The following is a 16540-nucleotide window of genomic DNA, read 5'->3' on the forward strand; positions in this document are numbered from 1 at the left end:
GATGGATGGATGATGGATGGATGGATGATGGATGGATGGATGATGGATGGATGGATGAATGGGTACAGTGCAAATGGTGAAAATAACATACATCAAAAATCAGTCAGATGTAGATAAAATAGTGTTTGAGCATTAGACCAAAAAATAAAAATCAGATATAGCAGTTGCAATGCATCTATCAACTTCTTCAAAGGGGAAAGAATGAGGTCCCTCTATATTGTAGTGGGATTTTACTAAATCTTCACAGGAAATAGTATCAATCCGAAGGGAAGACAGGCCCTGTATGATAATAGAGGAAATAATACAAGCAGAGGTAATGACAGTGGAGAAAGATGTGTGGACATGCATTGGCAAATTGAATTAATTCCCAAACACCCAACTTCAAATCATTTTCTGAAATGCTGTTGCACCAGCTACAGAGATGTGACATTTTTTTATCTCTATTAACTTGACCTTGCAGCAACTCAAGAGGTGGAAAAATTCTGACACTAAAGTCAACAGCAAAAGCCTACAAACTTTAAAATGCCCAGAACTTTAGACTGTATTTCCAGTTCTAGGAACCTCTCCATTATTTTTATCCTAAAAAGAAATGGCAGGTGCTTTCTGAAATTTTTGCTCCATAAATTAATCTTTGTTGACTAAGAAGTTACTCCTTTTCATTTTTCATTAAAAACAATAACAACCTTTGCAAACACTTTTTATATGTAATACAGCTGTTTTTTTCAGCCATGATTTAAAAAAAGGAGCATGTAATCTCATGTCAGTTTGGAGCATAAGACTTCACTCTTCCGTATTTTGGCTTTTATAAGATGCACCCCAGTTTTCCTGTGAGTACATAAGGGCTTGAACATATCAGACCAACTCAAAGGACTTCTGGTAAAAACCTCAGTCCTTCTAAAGTGAAAATTTTTGTTTTAAAAGGAAGTTTAAAAGAAGGCAATAAAGTTGTAAGTATAAAATGAACATAGTTTTGAGTTAGCTTCCTGGATAGAATGTGTAGAGATGTGAAGGAGCCAATTTGTTTTCTTTCAAGGGAAGTAGTAAAGAGCAACAAAGATTACAGTGAGGAAGAAAAGAATTCCATTTGCCAATACTATGGTGATAAAATGTACAAAAACCACATGCCCCTGACATGCTGTAATATGTTCCATTGTCATGACTGAACTGTACATGCTTTTAAAAGCATTCATTATTATGAAGTTTCCCAGAAATTATCTAGGATTTCCAGTATTAACAATATCCTGTAGAACTAGTACAAACACCAGCTCTACTCTTTTATTAAATCTAAGCAAACCCAAAAATATGTGGACATGTTTTGGAAGGGCATCTTTTAAATAGTAATAATGAAAATTAAAGAAGTATCCAAGCATACACATAACCTGTTTTCTAAGCAAAACTGGCTGCTCTGCCCTCACATACACATAAATAAGTTTTCATCCCAAATAAGCAGTGTGAATACCCTACATGAGGTACATTCACAGCTCAGTTATTCAAGCACACAAAGTCTCAGCTGGACTATTGTTCCAATTTCAAGCCCCCAGACTGAAAATTTCACCAGTTGGGTAAAATGTAACAAAGGAACTGAAAAAAGGTGGGGAGGATGTAATCTATAGCAAGCATTTAACACAGGAACATTATTGTTTTCTTTATCAACACAAAAATAAAAGAGACTAGATGATAATTCAAAGAAAATCAGGGAAGAATAAGAATAGAACACCATCAACAAAACACAGAAGTCACTGGCCTGATATTCTGAGCCCTGACACTTCTGAAACAGCTGAAGCTGTCCTTCCACAGGAGTCAGGCATTTCCTTCCTCTCTTTAGTTCAAGTAAGTTCAGATATGCCCTGTGAACTGAACTTTTCTGGATGAACAAGTCAGTCTCAGCAATTACAACATGAACAGTCTCTCATTGAGGACAATTTACTGAATAAAGCTTAGTTTTTGCAAATTGCCCATGCAAGATGTCGCACAGCCACCAGCCTCAATCACATCACTGGACTGAAGAGTCATCAGCATTTTTTAGGAATCACTCCACAACTGGACATCACTATCTACCAGTATTGGGAAGGCAATATCAGAAGGCAATATCAGGAGCTACAACGTGTATTCCCTCCAATACACTCCCCCCAGAAGTGACTTCTGCATCAGAGGACAGCACCAAGGAAGGGAGAACCTGGAACAGAAGTAGGTGAGATTTCTATACCCCACCTGAACATACTGGAGTGCTAATTACCCCTCTGTGTTTCTAATTGGTCTCACACTCAAATCACCACAGACAAGAGTACTCAGCTTAGCACCCACACCTAGTCAGAAATGCAATGTATGGGCATAATTACAGCTAGAACAAGGAAGGTAATTCAGCTGCAAAAGTGCTCTTTCAAGCCTTAAATCATACCGAATATTGCTTGGTAAATTCTACTAATGCAGTTCAGCAGAAGCTAAAAATAAACCATCCTTTTCATCACTGAAATTTAAGGCCAAAGACTCTTTCTTCCACCTTACTTAAGACTGGATATATGAAAAAATCCATCAGCTTTTAGCTAAAGGGAAATCCATGTTTTCATATTTGGAACAGAAACATGCTCACATCAAAATCTAGTCCAGTACACATTAGTGCCTCAGGTTTGTATCTGGATGTTTTATGGGTATTTATTTAAACATTGCTTTATTTTATTCTCTCTGCTTTATTCCTTTTTTGTCTGTTTGTTTTTTCCTGGCAGGATAAGAATTTCAACACGAATTCAGCATCACAAATGTCAGATACAACACGTGTTTGAAGCAATTTCTGTTATAATAATTACTAAAATATTAAACCTCTCTCCTCTATAAATATTTTCAGTAAGGTAAAATCAGTAAATTTGCAATGATATCTGTGTCATGAGGACATCTCTTACAACTCATTTACCTTCAAAGAATGACAGAAATATTGAGATTGGAAAAGACCCACTGGGACCTATTTAAGCAGCGTCCCCCAGAGCACATTACTCAGGATTGTGTCTGAACAGCTTTTCAAAATCCATATTTTAAGATAAATTATCTATTTTTAAGATTTGCTTTAATTAATCAGATAAAGCATTATTATTGTAATTTCCACTAACAGTAAAAGAGTGTTTCAGCTAAAATGCACTTATGTCTTTACATCCATGCAGCAAATAAACCAAAAGGAGTGCAAAAGAAAAGCAGCACATTCCAGTGGGCAAAAGGCATGAATCCAGGAATCAGTTTGTGTCTCTTCAACTAACTTATGGTTGGGAAGGACATTTTACCTCTGTGCATTTCCCTGTACAACTCATAAAACAGAAGCAGCAATAGCTCTTCTGTTCAGGAATTCTAAATCTCTGCATTTGTTCTTTAAACATGTGACAACCAATAATTTAGTGTTGAACTTGTAAGAAAAATGACATTAAAATGTCAATAAATGTCCAAAATAGTTTGGTTTTTTTTTTTTTTCCTATGCTTGCAAAGCTTCCTAGATAAAGTGTGTATAAAATGTACATCAATTTGCAATGTAGGTTATCCATTAGCCTTTAGAAGGTTTTTTTTTTTTCAGGGACTAAGAAACAATAATTCCAACAATTTAATTCTTCAGTGAACAAGCAGCAGGTGACTGGAGTTCTGCAGGAAGCCAGGGAGTCTGGCTATTGCAAAGCCACATTTATCAAGTGAAAACCAATTAATATGAGGGTGCCTGCCTTCTTATCACAGCCAGTTATTGGGCTACCAGTGCATTAGCTCAGCTATGAATAGCTCAGCTTGGCTGGGCTATCAGACCCAGTTTAAGCAGAGCAGCTGTGAACATTTGTGTATCTGCAGATCCTGATACACACAACTGATACATATTGATATACAAACAATCCTGTATTGCAGAAAACCCAAGTGATGAATCTGACTGTCAGAAAACTACTTTAATCATGACAATTTGTCTGAGCCAGAGCAATTCAGGTGAAAGTGGAAATTTCCAAGGCTCTGAGCAACTTTATTTTGCTCAGAGTGTTGAGCAACAAAACGAACAAAGCAAGCACGGCTTCCAGGACTGATAATTTTCTTTCCTGTTGAGATACTAACTCTGAGCACCAGCTGAAGCAGGTGAATCAGTCACTTCTTCCACTGCTAATTACAACAGGTGCCACAGAAGTTACCCCTATTTTAATTTAAATGGCTGCATACCACCAACACACAAAGCACCTCCTTCTCTGTCTGAAGTCCCAAAACTATGGATCAAGAATGAAGATCAGGAAATGAATCATACAGCATGGCTGATAACAACAGTTGATTCAAATAATACAATATCATAGTTGATTCAAAAGGGGGGGAAAAAAAAGAAAAACCTGAGTTTCAGTAAAAATTAACATCTCATTCTGCTGATTAATGTTTTGGGTCAGAAGTTAACTGTGGAAAAAACTGTGCAGTTCAGGCTGTGCTTCTGATATTTAGTCCAGTAATTTGTTTCCTTTCCAATCACACAGACACCTTTTCCACAAGTGTCTGCACTTATCAGCTGGGCTATAAAGGAGAACATGGTAAGGTGTAACAGCTCTGGGGCCTGCTGGCTTCGTGTCACAGTTCCCAGGTTCTTTTTGGCCATCCTGTCACTGCTCTCTGTTAATTTATTTTAATACCCATGTCAGCAAAAAAACAGCTGTCAGGCTGAATTTATTAAAAATTGTGTTTCCTGATACAGAATCACAGTTCAGGTTGGAAATGACCTCTGGAGACCACCCAGCCCAACCTGCTCAAAGCAGTGTCAGATGAAGCAGCTCAGGACCAGCTTTTTGGGAATCTTCTCTGAGAAAGAAATTGTGCAGTCTGTCCCAGAGGCTGCCCACCCAACATTTAATCTGGTGTTCACAGTACTCAAATATTAAACACACAATGAAACCAAAGAAAATATCAATGAAAAATGAAAGACAGGACTTTTTTCATCTTAAGGAAAGACAAGACATTAAGATATCTGTTCACAGGCTGACCCATGGTGAGGTGGGCACACCAGGAGAGGAATATTTTACAAAATCACAGCACTTTCCTGCAAGTTTGGAGATGTTCTTTTCTGCTGCAAAAGAACCATCAGGGAACAGTTTTTGTAGAAGCTTCTATGAATGGCAACTCCTTATTCTGTGAAGTTGAAGGAGCAATTGAGACAAAGCATTTTAATAAATGTAAGTCCTGTAGAAACAGAGCATAAAGAACCTGACCCAAAAACAGGAAAGACATTAAAATTCAAGAATGATCTCTGCCAGGATCACAGAGATTTTAACTTAGAAATGAGTATAGATTTGTGTAGCTAAAAATTACTTTATCAAGATTTATGTTACAATTTGTAAGTCTCTTGCAGTATTTCTAGATATGCTTTAGGATCTGTAAATCTATTACAGGATTTGCAATTCAGCTTTTCATCTTAGCAAGCAAATGAGAGATGTAGCTAATTCTTTTCTTGAAGCACTGATTCCTAAATCAGAGCTTCAGAGTTCACAATTACAGGTCCATTGGGTAAATCAGGGGATAAACCCAGACTCTAGAAACACAGATGTATTTTGTTCAAGGTGAAATTGCCAGAAACTCAAAAAATAAAACTGAAGCTGTAACTTCTGGAAAACACTCTTGACCAGACTGCTGCTCCTAAATCCTTTAAGCATAGCTCTTTACCAGGATTTGATGTGTTGTATTAAAAAGAAAAAATTATGTAAAAAGCATGAGTGATGCCTAGCAGTTACAACCCCTGCTTCAAATCCATGTCTTACTCATTTGTGATCTGTTTAGGAATTAATTTATTTTTTTTAATTTATCTATTAGACAGCAGTCAAGCTGCACTTTTAGGCAGGACACTTCCTGCAATATGTTTATGCTCAGAAAGAAATGCTTTCACTTCAAAACCAGAACACTATGAAAAAAGAGCTAAGAGCATCTAATGACCTAAGATGACTCCAAAGTAAAATTAATTAAACACAGTGAGTTATTTTATACCTATATTTTTGGTACTACTGAATTTCATGTTATCTACCCCACCCCTTTAAAAACAAAACAAAACCAAAAAATAAACAAATAAAAACCAAACCAAAACCAAAAAAAGCCTGTATTCTCTTTAAGGGGAACTTTAGAAATATTCCTCAAGAAAGTCCATGGCATGTGTTGTATCTCATTTTTAACTGGATTAGCAGCATGTTCCAGTACTGCTCCAGAGAAATATTTTACCTCTTACCAGCAAAGCTCAAAGACTTATCTAATGCAGTGGTTTTGGGAGGGAGCAGAGTAACCTAAAAGGGAATTAATTCTCAGTTTTACTTCACCTTTACACCTAATTTACTACTAGAGTAAGGAAAATGGATTTTATACCGTGCAAAAATTACTACTGCCCAAGTTGTAACTGCAAAAAGCTTGGCAATGTGAGGTTCAGTTCTTCCAGAGTATGCAAAATACTGCTGAAAATCCCTTGCAGTCAAGGATTAAACTAGGCTTGGCAGAAATCATCAGTGAACTAGTTGAAAGACCACTGATGCTTGGAAATCAAGAAAAAAAACCCAACAAACCTAGGCATTTTAAAACATGAGTAAGGCAGCTGTTCTAAAATTAGTCTAGTTGTTATGAGCATTATAGCAGAAAGGAATAGACTGTCACCACGTGTCAGCTTTAGCTGACATCTGCTAGAAGGAAAAAAAAAATTCCCTCCAAGTTAGGCAGCACAAGGCACCTAATTTGCTCATTATATATTTTGTAAAGGGTGGTCCCTATAGCATAATATTTTAAATAAATATGCAAATCATTATATTATTATTCAGAAAGGTCTATGACTTCAACGAGGTTTTTAAATAACCCAAGGGGCTTCACTCTTTTTTTTTTGTTTCATTAACTCAATAGACCCACCTGTCAGCGATATAAAATTACTATATAACAGGTATTGGAAGCTACACACGCTTAGTGCAAATGCTTTTCTTAATTGAAACCAAAACAGTTCTCAAAATTTCACAGGTTTATCAAAGTCATTCTCATTACCTGATTTTGCAGGTGAAAAACATGTCAGAAAAACAAAAGCCTCTACCAACAAACAGTTTCTCACTCTGGAATTGTACCCATGACACAGCAAATATACTTTTATGAAATTCTCTTGTATTGCTCTTGGACATCTTGGAGTGCTTTTTCCCAGGACTATCCCTTCCCAGAATGAAGCTCCATGTTTTCACAGAGCCAACACCAGAGCATTTTAAATTGTTTCTGTCGAGGAAAGAACACATCTGGATCAAACCTGGTGCAGTATCCCACAGAAAGGAGTCTGGCCTGGGAACCCTGAGTGATGAGGGAGCTCATGGATCTCATGCTGAGGTCATAAAGGTTAGAAAGTTCACGGTGGTGGGAAGAGATTCATGAGGACATGGTGAAAACAAATATCATTTTATTATTACCTACGAGAAGGTGGATCTGGGATCAGCCATACATGAGTCACTGTGAGGGTGACAGAGCAAATAATAATTTTGGAAATAATCACCAAAACTATGAAGGAGAAGCAGATCACTGGGTGTGGTATGAAGCTGACTGATGGAATGGAGCATTTGATTTCTAAGAAGAATCTGAGAGACACAGAATTGTTTACTTTTGAACAAAGACGACTTGCAGGGAATCTTATCAATGTGTGTAAATAATTGATGGGGGCGTGGAAAACGAGCCAGATTGTTCTCTAAAGGTGTTCAGGGAATGGAGGAGGGGCAACAGGCACAAACTGAAATACAGGAAATTCCCCTTAACATAAAAAAACCCAAACTATTTTATGGTGACCGCAATCAAGGACTCAAAGGGGTTGAACATGTGCTTGGAGATGCTCAAAACCCAACTTGGACATGACCCAGGAAACTTGCTCTAGGTGACTTTGTTTTGAGCTGGTGGCTGGTCCCTCAATCATCTCCTCAGGCCCTCAAAAGCTCAGGACTGTGAAATTCTTTTCTCCTGTGACCTCTTTACTGACATCAGGATCAGGAACATCCCAGACACTTCATGATCCACCACACCTTGGAGCACACACCCCTTCCTCTTTCCCACCCAAACCACCTCTTCCCACTTCCCCTGGGCAGAACATTTTTCTGTCTCTGAAAACACTGTACTTTTTTTTTTTTTTTCCTAAAAAATAAACCACCTAAAAACCCCCAACAAAACCATTTAAAAGTACAACCAAAATGCTTTGAAAAATTGTCCAAACCCAAACTGCAGGTGAATTACTCATGCCTTTTAGAGCTCTGCAGATGAATGCTATATAATATGATAATACTCATTGATGCAATGATGAAGTATTTTCCACATCTCCATTTCAATATGATTAGGTTTTCTTTTGTGGGAGTTCCTACCTGTCTAAAAGTAGGAAGAGGTGCTATTATCTTTTTTATGCAGCTGCTGGATATGGTAAAGCAGTGGGCTGGAACAGAGATCAAGTCAAGTTAAAGATGCTCTGGTTTAGTCTGGCTTTCAGTATTCAAACAGCACTAGGAAAAAAAATTCAATTATAAAACTAATTATATCTTTAATTGCTTAAACAATCAGCCAGCTGACTTTATGGGGCTCTTGCTGCTGTGCAGGTGTACGTGCAGGTGTTGACTGCAACGTTTAAGAGTTGCATTGTGGTATCCCAACTTCAACACAGCACTGGGAGGAAAAATACCAACAGTAATACAGACACTCAGAAATATCTGAGAAAGACAGGCAAGCTTTAAAAGAAAACACAATTCCAATATATACATATATATATATGTGTATGTGTATATATAGGTGTTAAAAATAAAATTATATATATATAAATATGCTTTATCTTCCTGTGAGGGTTATCTATTATGATTATGACATTTTTCCTTTTGGACAGAATTATGGTTGAATCTGACCAGAGTTTGCACTTTGAGACAGTCATGTTTCCAGCAATTAATTACAGCACCATTAATAATTAGGTATAGATAATAACCTACCAGAAATGCCTGTCTTTTTCTCTGACACGTTCTCTTACCAGCATGCTTGAATAAATCTTCTTCAAAAACTTGGTTTGTGCATACAAAATCAATTAGTAAAAGGTACAACTTACAGTGAACTGGGACTAAAATGTTCAAATTGCTCAACTCTTTGACCTCACCCCTATATTTTATCAACTTTTACACAGAAAAAATCATGTTTTTTCAGAAATTTAAGCCAGAAATGTAACATCTTTTCAAAATCTCCTTTCTGCATACAAAATCAAATTAACAGTTCATAAGCCATTAAATGCAGCTTAAATTCACAAAAACATTTTGCCACCCAGCATTTCTTTTAACTGAACTTAGCTTTTCATTGAAAAATAAACAGCCAGTCTTAAATCTACACTGTCTTAACAGCTGTAATTGAAGGGAATCTTAAATTCTGACAAGAACCATTGTTTTAGAATCTACAATTTATCACCTGCAATGGAAGCAGGTGATAATTAGACTCAACTATTAGAAACAAAAGAAAAACAGGCAGAGCACACTGAGGTTGTTCTACTATAATACTACAATCAGAGTTTTGGAGCCTACAAAACCAAGAGAAACCACAGTAATGCCAGAGAAGGGTGTCAAGTGGTAAAGAACTGGCCACAGAGCACGTGGTCCATAAAAAGGAGCCTCCCATCCCAAATTTTTGCAGAGACAACTGATTTTGATCAGACTGCAGGAGCAGATTCCAAGACACCAGCTGGGTTCAGTGCCATGCAGTGATGTTTGCTGTTTTGTGAGCACATAATAAATCAGCTCACTTGCACAAATTCCTCTGGGCTGAAGTATGTTAGTAAAGCTACGGCAGGATTCATTTCAATCATGACTGCACAAAAGATTTAAATATTCTAAATTCACTTGTGAGTTGGGCAGCTTCAAAAGTCTAATCTGGACTCCATTTAAAATGTTATTTTGCTGGATGAGAGAAAAAGCAGCTTCACTGGAAAACATTCTGTAGTGAGTCACAGCTGTTTAGTAGTAGTTTGAAGCTGTCTGAAATGTCAAAAACATTGAGAAGTCCTCTGCAAGTTATAAGGCATCAGGAAGAATTTAGTCATTATGTTTTCCACTGAGCTAATTTTGCAGCATAGGAAGTGCTGATTTGTTGTTTTCAAATAATCTGGTCTTCATCACTTGTACATTCCATTTCTCTTATAAATTCAAAATTTTTAATAACTTTCTGCTTGAAACTGAGAAAAGTTTTGACCATATGTTTCATGATGGCATTTGCAAAAGTCAAATGATAAAAACAGTACTAGCAAGCTATTCCAGTACCATTGCCAGTGATTTCTCCTCTCTTCTTCTAATACTCTAATTAATAAAATCATAATGTTTTCAATTAAAATTTGCTTCCAAGAAAAAAAATATAGGCAGTTTAGTAGAAGAAAAATATGCAACTATATGCAACTCAAACCTGTGAGCCTAAAAAATCTCGATGTCCAACAAATTCCCTCAGTTTTAAAAACATGCAAACCCAACTGAAAACCAGACAGGAGGAAAAATTAAAAACTAAAACCCACAAAAATTCAAAAATCTCAGAGCATGTAATTTGATACTTACATAGAAACTTACTTGCTTTATTACATCCTGAAAAATCTCTAGAGGCAGATCATGGATTTAGACACCTCTTGAACCATTAGAGCTGCAGATATTATTGAAAATCTGCTGAAATTATGATTTATTGCATTCACTATTCAAAGGCCAGTATTTTCCAAAGATTACCTCTCTATTGCATTAGCACTGATTTTTGTTCATACAGAAAGTAACACACTATATCAGATAGAGCAGTGCAATTGGTCTGATGAACTCTGTGTGTTTTTTATGGCAACCACTGAAATTATGTTGTAAGCCTAAATAAAATGATCAAGAGTACATGTAAACATATATGCACATACCTAAATTGTAATACCAAACTTTAGCTTCTCTTTCTCCTCAGCTTCAGTCTGTCCTCAAGGAAAATCAAAGCACAGTGCACAGAAACCTGACTGTGGACAGTCATTTTACAACAAATTACCTTGGTATTTCATTTATCCAATGTTGCTAGCAGAATGCAAACACAAATATTGAAAAAGAAAAGAAAAATAATATTCCCAGAATCATTTCCACAGCCACAGAGGAAAGCATTATATTCTTGTGACTGTGTTTTGCTCTCAAAAAGAACAGACAAACCAGGGCTGAGGACATCTTGTAAAAAGTCATGATGATTTATAACAAACCATTTTAGAACATATGTTGCACATGCATGCTTAAAACCATTACACAATGTTCTATTTTCCAGCTAACCCCTGCTCAGCTGCTGGCTTCAGAGGAGTAAAATATCATGAAGTGAAGGACAGAAAGGACAAACTCAGATATTAGGCAAGGCACACCTGAACCTAGAGAATCACAGGGCTGAATAAAAGATGAACAGGCACACACTTCCACCCCTTTTACCCACACTCCAAGCAGGGGCTGCAGTGTCCCATGGCTGCTGCAGAAGAACTGGCTAAGCTTAATTAAAGAATGGCACATTTCTAAAGAGGTAAATGTCATGGGGTTTTTATGATGCCCATTGGGTGTTTAAATTTTGTTGAATTGAATGTGGTGGGTAAAGCTTGGCCAGGTTCCAGACCCTACCCAGCCATGCTCTCATCATCCCTATTCCACAAGGGAAGAGGGAAGTAAGATGGAAAAAATCATTGATCAGGGTAAAAACAGAGAGATCACTGACCAATTACCATCATGGGGGAAAGAGTGCCAGCCATCTCCAGCTAAAATAGATTTGGATAGTGCAAAACAAACCCAAAAAGATTTGACAGCACTGTCACCCTGCCCTTTTCCAGCCTCAGTTTCACTCCTGTGCCTGTCCAGCTGCCTTGTCCCTTCTTAAATACACTTTCAGAGGCATCACTGACTTTGCTGATGGCCTCAGCTGTGGCCTGCAGTGGATCAAATCATTAACAATTCCTTGTCTTCCTTGTCCCTTCCTCTGAAATCAAATCCTATTAGCAATGCTGATGTCAATTCTTCAGTCTGAATAATGTTCACTATTCACAATTCTAGGGACACTGTGCATTTCCTGTGTCACTGATTGTTTTGCCCAAATTCCTGCAGTGTGGCTCACCTGAGCATCTGTTACCCATAACCTGAACCATGCATGACTTCCAAACACACTCCTTCTTCTCTCTGTTAGAACCTGTGCATAACAATTCCCTTAAACAACATCCCACTTCAAACTCCAGCTGATACCATAAGATTGTATTTTACAGCTGTTATATTTCGGCATTTTTAAGCTCACAGTATTTTCTATGATGCCATCTGAACTCTTCATGAAATAATTTCTATTCCCCCTCTGCACAGATAGGGATTCTATTATGAGACACCTTATCTCATGGGCAGGGTTCTTAGTGCTTATCACAATGCCACTTTTCTATTTACATAGAAGGATTGACAAATAGATTCTATCCATATTTTTGTTTACTGAGCCATTTCCTGTGTGGAAACAAATTTGATTTGAAGCAGCTCTGAAGTCTAGAGATGGAGAAATGTAATATGTGTCTGCCATACAAAGGTGGGTGAAAGGAAGTGCAGCAGTCAAAAAGTGAAAATGGAAAAAGAAAAGTAGATGGGGAACGCACCCAACTTTTACACTGCTCTTCTAAATTTTCTTTTCAAGACAATTTTTGCCATGCAAGTCTCTTATTTCCTTATCAAGCTTCTTAATCCTGTATGATTACTTCCTTGAGTTCCACCCCATGGCTCTATTTCATTTCAAAAGCAGGAACACAGAAGATTTCTAAAAATGAAGCACACTAGTCCTTGGCAGTCAGAATCACAAAGACAGAAATGATGCTCACAAAGGCTCCTATGATTGTTTCAGGTCTGATATGATTTAGGATTGGAAGAGTCTTAAGAACAGAAGAATTAAATTATGAATAGGAGCTGCAGAAACTTTCACATGAGTGCTGTTCACTTCCCCTTCTCAGCATTACTTTTTCCCCTTTGTTAAACAGAGATCAATAAAATGATTCCACTTGTAGGTAGCTGGCATCTCAAACCCATCCTCAAGCTATTTCTATACATTCAAGATGATTCATATGCAGAACTGCAGCATTTAATCTTCATGAAACAGAAAATGTGAGCTGAAACCTCATGAGAACTCCAAAATTCTCTCTGAACTATTACATAAATCCCATTTTAAAATGTTGTCAACTCTGAGAAAAGATCTGTAAATTATACAATTTCCTGAAGACTTTTTTTCTAGGAAAAATCTGAAGCATTCCAGTACTCTGATACCACCAAGAAATTTGTTTTCAGACTAAAAGAACAAGAGAAACAAAGGCAGCAGCATGAAAACTCAAGTTTCCTACCTTTTATTCACCAAGTTCAAGACTAGTTTTGGATCACTCATCTTACCAGGAGTTTCCCAGTAAAAGGGAGAATGCTGGTAGGAGCAGCCTCGAGATTGTGATAGTAACAGTTCTTCTGGCAAAGTGTGAAGTACAGATGGTGTCAAAGATATGCCAATAACTTAAGCAGGAGCTTCCAATAAAACCTCTTGTAGTGCTTATTACACTCTGTGAATCAAAGTGAAAGGGGCAGCCTGGGCTCTCTGGCTCCTTTATTCCCCACGTAGGCAGTTTCACTGCTGTATATCCAAGTGCATCCCCCGGGGAAGAGCCTGCACTCCAGATGAATTTGTGTCTGTGCCAGCCATGAGCTACCTCTAAGCAAGTCAATTCATTCTCCAGAGAAGCAAAATCATCATCAGAAACACAGGAATTACTTCCATCTGATCTACCTTCCAGTGACAAAACCATAAAAAAAGGGTTTTCTCACGTATCCCTTTGAGCTCTTTCCAGCTCATAATGGCATTCAGTGATCAAAATATAAATGCTCTTAAACATGGTAACCTGTTCCTGCTTATGAATGCTGCTCAGAGATTTAAAACCACAGACAAGCCACACTAAGGCTTCTCCCAGAAACCATCAATACACTTGTGACACCATTGTCCATATTATTAAGCCTCTCTTTCCCAAACTGGAGATTGGAATGCACACTGCAGATGAGATCGTTTGCTGACAGAAAACTAACACATAAGGTTTAAACACTGAAGTGGCATCTTCATGTTGGTGTATCTGTTTTAATTAGCTCTACTTTTCATGTAGGGTAAATAAAACATTAAGGAGTCAGCCAGACAGAGACACCACAAACTGTTTTTCAAATAGCTCCATGAAATGAGCAAGAATAAAGCTTGAAGAGTGTTATATTTACCTCTGTAGCTCCCAGGGCACTTTTAAGAACACTGGGTCAGGTACACTGAGACACTGAGAAACTGTGCAATTTCTTTCCCACTGAGCTGTCAAGGCATTCATGCTGTGAATAGCTAACACCCTTCTTTGACAACCAAGCAAATATTTCTATTTTCTGCCACTCTAGGCATGACGTATCTCCACGTTGCCTCAGTTGATTTAGTGCCAATTCAAGTCAAACTTCAGATGTCTGAGCCAGTAACCGGACAAAATATTCTTGATGAAGCCTTGTCACAAACTCATAGACTGCTGCTTAATACATTTCCAAATAGTTAGATAGCAAAAAGGGCTGTAAAGCTGAAAAAGCTGCAGAGAAGCGGAACACATATTCATTGAACTGCCAGAATGGAGATTTAAGTAGCACATACAAGTCAAATGTGCTGCTGCTTCTATTTATTGTTAACATTGCTTCAGAAAAAACCCCATGTAAAATTATATAAGACCATGTTCTTTGAATCTATGTTGCTCCTTGAAATCCATTCTGTATTTCCCATCTTTCAGAAACACATGTATTTAGAGAAACATAATTCATAACCAGGTCTATCTGGGCAAGGCTAAATGAACGCATCCTGTTCTTGTGATAGTAGCATACAGATACCATAAACATTATTTTTTCTTAATACTTTAAAAATATAAGTATATTTTTTAAGTACATTTCACTTGCACCTACTGATCAAAAGTTTTCATTTCTGATACTATGAAAGAGGAAGACAGAATTAAGGGAATAATTCTTTCAGTGGGGACAGATCCTGTGGAAAATGCTCCAAAACTACTGGATCAGTACTTCACAGTTTTGTTCATGGGATAAGAATAAGCAGGTAACAAAAATGGTTCAGTGTGAACACTCAAATACAAAACACAATAAACTATTGAGAGTGCAGACTCTGTGCCAAGAGTTTAAAGCATTTTTGAGACTGGATTCCACCCTTTAATCCACGCTGCATTACACAGTGTTTCCTTCCTCAGAGCCTCTGTTTCCAGCAGGATTTGGTTTAGTGTTTTAACTCCCACACTTACAATCCCCAGAGAATTGAAATGCACATGGAGTGACGAAGCCCTGACCAGGACTCACCAATACTGGCATAGCCAGGCGTGGATGGATCCCCTCCGCTGTTCAAGGACACCATGAAAGCTTTGTCAGCGAGGTCTGCAGCCTTTGGGAAGTCACAGGGATCCGTGTAAAGGAGAACACCACCAAACCCTGCATCTTCCAGCAGAGAAAGCTGAGGGGAAAAAGCACCACAGGTGACCATTAACAACAGTGTCAGAACACATTGTTATTGTTTTAATTACTGCTGAGATAGATCCTTTCCCATGCACCACCTTCTCACCACAGATTGCTCTGTACCAAGCTGCACTGCCAAAAGTGCTTGTAGCACCTTAGCAGGTTTTCCCATGATATAAACACCTCCCTGAAAATGCTACAGTTTGGAAAATTATGTCACTAAATCTTCTTGAGTTGATCTTCCCTGTTTTCCATGTTATTATCTGTAAGATGTTCTTGCTTAGTTTACCTCTTCAAGGACACAGCACATACTGAATGTTTGCTAGCACTGACATTAGCCTTCTGCAGGATTTTTGGACACAGTTACTCTTCAGTTAAGAGGGTAAACAGGAGTTTACAGAACATTACAAAAGTAAAATTAAATTAAAAACTCTATCTTACCCAAATGTTTGGATCTGCCTCCTGTCAGACAACAGCTTTTATTTTGTCTGATTAGAACATCAAAGCTTGAGTTGGGACTGGCAATTAGAGTTTCCAAAAATCCACAGGTCTGGACAGGAATATCAAGAAAACTTCCCCAAAGTCAAGGACAAAAGCATCCAAGTACCATAACCTGCAGCAGCTTTTTTGACTGGAAAACCTCAGTTTTTTTCTTTCACAGAGAACTGAAAAATAAGGAGATTTTATTCCAAAACGGACAAAATCCAACTGTAATGTGGCAAACACTCCCATGAAATGAGATGACCTTTCTGCATAATGCTCTGCATATTTGGAATATGACTGAAGACTACTCACTGATACAAAACTATATTAATTTTCCAGACAGAAATAATTCAGGTATTTAAGGATTATCTTACTACTCACTGAGCTGCTCTACTGATGACTTTCCAAATGTCTCCAAATGGTCTGAAGAATGGCAGCAGGTCTATGATGTTTCTACACAATTCTGATTTCACAGGAACCTGAGAACTTTTTACTATACCTCTGTTTCTCATTTCAGTTGTCCTCATCCTTCTAAATTTTAGAACCTTCATTTTTTTTCTTGTGTATGT

The 16540-nt window shown here is 37.6% G+C and overlaps 1 protein-coding gene across 1 annotated transcript in view; it reads right to left on the reverse strand.

Moving 5' to 3' along the window:
- The window catches only part of NAALADL2 (N-acetylated alpha-linked acidic dipeptidase like 2), a 314967-nt gene that overhangs the window by 126952 nt on the left and 171475 nt on the right, over window positions 1–16540 (reverse strand). Inside the window, exon 5 of the mRNA XM_015637920.2 lies at window positions 15336–15486. Within this exon, the coding sequence (XP_015493406.1) occupies window positions 15336–15486 (151 nt within the window). The remainder of the gene's footprint in view (window positions 1–15335; window positions 15487–16540) is intronic.

This window comes from Parus major, chromosome 9 (genome assembly GCF_001522545.3).
Source record: "Parus major isolate Abel chromosome 9, Parus_major1.1, whole genome shotgun sequence".
NCBI classification, from domain to species: Eukaryota; Metazoa; Chordata; class Aves; order Passeriformes; family Paridae; genus Parus; species Parus major.